We start from the raw sequence: 6,680 nt of genomic DNA, 5'->3' as shown, positions 1-6,680 counted from the left end.
ACAGCCCTCTCCAACATTGAAGGAATTAACAAATGAGGTCTACGTGTCCAGGCGCACACTCCCTCTCTAGCATTCATTACTTTGTATATCTGTATCACATTTCCTCCCTCTTATTCATTTCCACTCTAAAGTAAACAGTCCCAGTCTTTTCAGCACCCCTTCATGTGGAAATTTACCATGCCGCTACTCATTCTCACCACCCCTTTCTTCACTCTATTTCTGCTCTATTTTAAATAAGCTGATTCTTTATGATCACAGATTGAAAGAGTTGTCGGTCCTATTTTTTGTGTCCATCATGACCATTTTATGAACTCAAAATACAGGTGAAACAATATACAAAGGATAAGAACAATTACCAATTAAAAACACATAATAGGAAAAATAGAGGAGTTGCTGTGGATTGGTTTAATTTTTCCCCATAAGGACTCTTATCCTTTAGTCAGTCTGAAATGAAGTGTCCTAACAGTTCTATCTTATACTTTAGAAATTCAATGCATGTTGCTGCTAGATTTAAGTGCCATTTTTAATTGCTGATGAAATGCACTGACCCGTTCTTTCTGAGCTGGCCAATCCAAGATGCAGCGAGATTTGAACATTCCTCTTCTCAAGCAAAGTGCATGATTCAGTTTGTAATCTGGAATGTCATGAAGGAAGATCAGTATGATGGAATCCCGACTTTGCTCAATAGCTTGCTGGACAGCATGGTACACCTTGAACCTGAAGCAAAAAATAAGGCAATTAAAAAATGGTGTCTTGAAAGTACATGCTATATAACTACACAGAGCTTATGAATGATTGAATCAGCTGATTTATGTAGGGATGAGTGACATCAAATAATTTTCTGTGATAGCCCCACAAAGGTCAGTGCCGAATCTGTATATAGTTTTTAACATTTAACCTTTATGATAATACTGGTATTACATAAATAAATCACTCATTTTTTAATTTAACTAAAAAAAAATAATAATTTCCCCTCCAAGAAATTAACCCAAGTTAACTGTCTCAATTTTAGGCTCACTTAGTATACAGTCTTCTTTCTGTCAGCCACCCAAACTGGCAGTGGGAAGGCCCTGGCTCAAAAAATGATCTTTGTATGTTTACAACCTCACCAATCACTGTCTTGTCTCAAACATCTATTTTTAGGGAAGATCATCTGAAGGGAAATGATGGTTTGATTGACTAGACAAGCAGGTAGATTATGAGCCAAATTCTGCTTTCAGTTACACTGGGGTACATCTGGAGTATCTCCATTAAATGTCAGACAGTTACACTCATGTCACAAAGTATAATTTGCCCTGGACTTTCTGTTTTCAAGAAAGTAGACTGCTGTCTTAGAGATGATTGCATTAAAGATCTGCTGAACAAGTGTTATTCACACACACGCACATACACACACATACTCACTTTTTGCACCAGGGATCTTTTAAGAGATGTTCAGTGACAACAAAGATAATCTTCCGACTTCTTTTTATACTATTAATAGTGGCTTCAAATTCAGATATGCCTGCTTCAAAGTCTCGTTCCTCTAAACAAAATCTAATTTGAGACTGATCATTTTCTTCCAGAGGAATGAAGTTCTTGGACACCCAATTCCTATCCCTTCTTGCATGAATAACGTAGGCATCATAATCAAATTTTTCCTGTTGCCTGTCTATTTCTGTAAAACCAAGTACTCGATTTACTGACACATTCCAGTAAAATGCTATCCTCCAGCCTTCAAAATGGATAAGAATAACAATAAAGATGAGGAGCATTATCACAGTGGTGCTTATTATATACAGTAATTTAAAAGGGGCACTATCTTTGCAGGGTGAAATGTCAAAATTCATCACCAGATTACTATGATATTTAGGTGGGGTGTTGCAAAGGTAATGGGTATCTAATCCAGGTATGTTTGTTTGGGTCACATTAAGCCAACTAACAAACCAGGAGATACTTTCACAGGTGCAGTCAAATGGATTGGAATCCATCTCTAGTTCTTTCAGATTCTTGAAAGCTGTCCCAAACACTTTTTCTTCAACAGATGTTATAAGATTTTTCTGAAGGATCAATGAATTCAGAGATATCTGGTCATCAAACAAAGATGCTGGAAGCAAGTTCAAATTATTTGATCCTAAATCCAGGCTTCTTAATTGAAACAATCCCTTGAAAACTTGTACTGGAATCTCATCCAAGCCATTAGACTTCAAATTAAGTATATGCAGGTTAAGAAGATCTTTTAAAAAAAGGACAGGGCCACCTGGATTGGCATGTTTCCAAAGTCGAGCCAAATTATTATGTTGCAAATCCAGAATTTCAAGTTTGTGAAGTCCATCAAACAAATCATCTTTTACATTAGCTAGATTGTTGTTGCTGATATCCAGGATGGTTAGATTGCGTAGAGGGTGAAAAGGTGAAGGAGAGAGGTCCAGATTGCTACAAGCTACCTTCCGTAGCATCAGTTTTCTAAGGCTTGGAACAAAAGCAAACGATTCGCTTGTCAAAGTCAACTGTTTGTTGTAGGAAAGATAGATATCCTCAATATTTTGCAGACCTTTAAACTCATGACCTGTGAGCATCTGGTTTATTTCATTGAGTCCCAAATCAAGAATTTTTAGGTGTCCCAACCAAGAAAATGCTCCACTTTCTATTTTTGTGATTCTACTTTTTGTAAGATTAAGAAACCGCAGAGTAGAATTAGCAAGTGATGAAAACGTTTTATTAGTTATTATTTGTAAGCCATTGGTCCAGTTACATAGACTCAAATATTTCAGATTGTCCAAGCCTGTGAACATATTAGGAGTAATTTCTTGAAAATTATTACTATCTATAAGAAGATACTCTAAATGGCTTAGCCAACGAAAGGAGAAATCATCAATTTTTCTGACATGTGACCTTCTCAGATTCAAATATTTGACACTGGACAATCCATACAATGAATGAGAAGATAAGTGATAAATCCTATTATCCTCTAGGTTTAAATTCTCTAAGTTTGAAAGCCAGGTAAAAGAGTCATTGTCTATCATGTTCAAATAATTTTTGGAAAGGTTTAAAGCTGTGATGTTTGTTGTTTGCAGTCCGTGGAAGGTTGACTTGTAAATAAAAGAAAGCTGGACCTGGCTCAGTGACAGATTCTGAATTCTTGTGCCTGATAATTCCAAGCAAAGTTTCTCTGTGTGATTTTCGCCAAGCTCAACGTTGTTCAGCACAAGGCCATACAGATTTCCAATTGCATGTAAACAGCCTGTATGAAACTAGAAGGAAAAAAAATTAATGATTTTGACATTAAAAGAAAAAATAAATCACCTAAGAAAGTTGTTCCATAAAGCCAAAAGCTGGAAAGTTCTTCAAATCACTACCATAGACCAAGAATACAATTTAAATTAACTCATAGATTTTCACTAAATTCCACAGGATTTAACCAAACTTTGTTTTAAAATGTGTTATATTTCTATAGTAATGGTTCAAAACACTGTAGTAATACCCTTGAAAATTAGTATTTTTCATCAGTAATGAAAAAACCTACCTCACTTTTACAGTAGATACATGAAAGTGATTTCAAATTCTGTGTCTAATTCTCATTTAACTCTGAATCTTTAGAGGTAACTTGGAAATATATGTAACAAATCTCTCTGCCATGTATTTCTTGTGAGGTTTAATTTACTGATCTATTGTCAAGAAGTGTCAATATGACACTAAATGAAAGAGAACATGGAATACTTTGTGTTTTGTTTTGTTTTTTGCCAAAGTATTTAGGCCTACAACAACAGTCAAGATTAACTCAGTCTCCTTTTTGTGGGCACAATATGCACTCATGAAACTAGAGCCCATACATTTTTCCACAAAATGAATGGCAGTTACAAATCAGAATATTTGCCCCTCTTCTTGATTCGTTACCAGAATTGATGAGTGATAGGCACAAGTACTCATCTGTGCTAGTAATGAGCTAGAAAGAACACAGGTTGACTTTCAGAGCTGACAGGGGGGTAGGAGGGAGAGAGACAACAACAAAACAAAACCAATACCAATTTATTTGTGAAATGAGTACACTTATCCTGAAAGTCAGGGTGGAACTCAACAATGCCATTTTTGCAATCACTTTTCAGAGCAGAACCATGTTTTAATGCTGCATTGATTGGAGTGTACATATGTAGTACATAAAATAGCATGCAGGGAGTAAACTTGGATAGAGGACATCCACTTTTTAATCTATTTGTATGCTTTTCTACTGTGCTCATTTTCATAATATCTGAGCACGTTGCATGAATGAATTTAGCTTACACCATCTCTGTGAGCTAGGTAAAGGTTAGGAAATGAAAGGACAGACTGATTAACTAGTTTGTCCAAGATACCAGAGGACTATTTATGGCAGAACTAGGAATAAAACCCAGATGTTGGCAGTTCTTGTACAATGCATTGATAACCAGAGCCATTGGAACTTCAGTTAAAAGAGTCAGAGAGGTGGTGTGATGCCAGGGAAGATGCCACAGAGGGGGAAGAAATATGCAGGAGAGAGAAGAAAGGAAGACGAGAAACAGAAAAACAAAAGTGGGCAATGGCACACAGGTAAGAAGCAAGGAATGAGGGTGACAGTTGAACAAAGGAAGGGCAATGGGGAAGAGAATACAATGCAAGAGAGCAAAGGAAGTGAACAGCAGAGAACAAATGCAAAGGAGAAAGAGGGAAAGGAAAATTGATGCTTCTTTTCAAGAAAAAAAAAAAAAAGAATAGAAACATGAAAAAAGACAGACAATATTGTGGAAAAAAGAGGTTAGTACATTTATTTTTTGTTTTTGTAGTATTTTGTTGCATTTCCCTGGCCAACATCTCTAAGTTCGTGGGGAAAGAGATGGAATGGCTATTTTGAGCACTTATAGTACATTAATGTTGCTGCTTATCTTTTCTAGCTACTACAGTTGAATGTGTTTTCTTAGGATATGTCTACACTACATTTTAAAATCCAAAGCAGCAAGTTTCAGAGGCCTGGTCTATAGACTCAAGCTCACAGGCCTTGACCTATGGCACTAAAAACAGCAGTGCAGAAGCTGTGGCTTGGACTGGAGCTTAGCTCTGAAGCCCTCCCCAACCCAACCTTCAGAGCCTGAACCCTTTGTCCACACGTAGCTGTTTTTAGCACGAGCCCCATGAGCCCAAGTCTGTAGACCTGGGCTCCGATACTCGCTGCCACACGTTTTAAAATGCAGTGTAGATGTACTTTTGGTTACTAATTGTGACACGATCCTGCTCCCATTTATTTCAGTGGAAGCTGAATCATGCCCTTTACTACTAGTTAAGACTGAGTGATAACAATATTGCATCTTTACATATCCCAAATGCTTAAATAAAAGGAAATAAGTAGTTAAGTGCATCAGAAATCTTACTCCACCTACATAATAAACCAACTCACAATATCAAGAATAAAGTAATGTGCATTTTATTACAACAGAACAATATTACCCCTGACCAAAAATGAATACTATTCTTTTATCAGTGATTGCAAAATAGAAAAAATATGAGTCAGATCTTCAGCTGGTGTAAATCATTTATACCAGCTGAGGATGTGGTTTTGTATTTCTTACCTCTTTCAGTGGGTTTGATGATAAGTCAAGCCTATTTAAGGAAGTGTTGCTAAGAAAATCTAGTTCTTCCTTTTTTAACTCAGTGATTTTATTCCCTGACAGCACGAGCTCACGAAGGCTCTCCAACTGTTGCTGAGATCCTAATTTTGTAGAAAGCAAACGATTATGAGATACATCCAGTATGTTCAAATTCTGAGGGGGGAAAAACAGGTGAAAATACAGTAACAAGTTAGATACCTTTGGAATTATTTTAGCCATTCTGAAGTTAAAAATTGGTCACATTATCACAATTAGTAGAGCAATAGAACAAAAATTGTAACACAGAGAAACACATACATTGGAAGGCAATAGTCTGTCTACATCAGATGTCACCCATTATGGGAATCCTTAAGCTAGATGACCAACATGGCTTCAGGCTGCCAACCTCCAGTCTCCTGCAGGAGAAAGCCCCCTGACATCACACATAGCAAGCTACAACCATTCTGTGATCTTGACCTGCCATGACATGGTAAAAAGCAAACTGCTTATCTTAGGCCTGGTCTACACTAACACCCCAATTCGATCTAAGGTACGCAACTTCAGCTACGTGAATAACGTAGCTGAAGTCGACATACCTTAGTTCGAATTTACCGCGGTTCAGACGCGGTCCACACACGGCAGGCAGGCTCCCCCGTCGACTCCGCGGTACTCCTCTCGCTGACGTGGAGTACCGCAGTCGACGGCGAGCACTTCCTGGTTCGAATTATCGCGTCCACACCAGACGCGATAAATCGAACCCGGAAGTTCGATTGCCAGCCGTCGAACTACCGCGGTAGTGTAGACAAGCCCTAAAACTCCTCCTCCTGCTAAAGGCCTAAAGGACAGCAAACAGTTAGCCCAGGACTTGAATTCTATTCTCACCACTCCCTCTGAGTGGCCTTAATCCTTTTACTTAGTAAACATTATTTAGTTGCATTTCAACATTCTGATGAGGTAAGCAAGTACACCTCTACCTCGATATAACACTGTCCTCAGGAGCCAAAAAATCTTACCATGTTATAGGTGAAACCGTGTTATATTGAACTTGCTTTGATCCGCCGGAGTGCGCAGCCTCCCCCCCCCCCCCCCCCCCCCCCCCCCCCC

The 6,680-nt window shown here is 38.1% G+C and overlaps 1 protein-coding gene across 1 annotated transcript in view; it reads right to left on the bottom strand.

Annotated features, from left to right (window-relative positions):
- Positions 1–405: 405 nt before the first annotated feature.
- TLR3 (toll like receptor 3) overlaps positions 406–6,680 on the bottom strand; it is a 20,801-nt gene continuing 14,526 nt past the window's right edge. The window contains exons 3-5 of the mRNA XM_024219243.2: positions 5,559–5,750; positions 1,405–3,233; positions 406–717 (exon numbers count right to left, since the gene is read on the bottom strand). Of these exons, the coding sequence (XP_024075011.2) occupies positions 489–717; positions 1,405–3,233; positions 5,559–5,750 (2,250 nt within the window). The 3' untranslated portion in view covers positions 406–488. The remainder of the gene's footprint in view (positions 718–1,404; positions 3,234–5,558; positions 5,751–6,680) is intronic.

Source organism: Terrapene carolina, unplaced genomic scaffold (assembly GCF_002925995.2).
Source record: "Terrapene carolina triunguis isolate 2854851 unplaced genomic scaffold, T_m_triunguis-2.0 Scaffold66, whole genome shotgun sequence".
Classification (NCBI taxonomy): Eukaryota; Metazoa; Chordata; order Testudines; family Emydidae; genus Terrapene; species Terrapene triunguis.
Note: the sequence above shows the minus strand (reverse complement) of the source record. Positions and strands in the feature narration are given on the sequence as shown.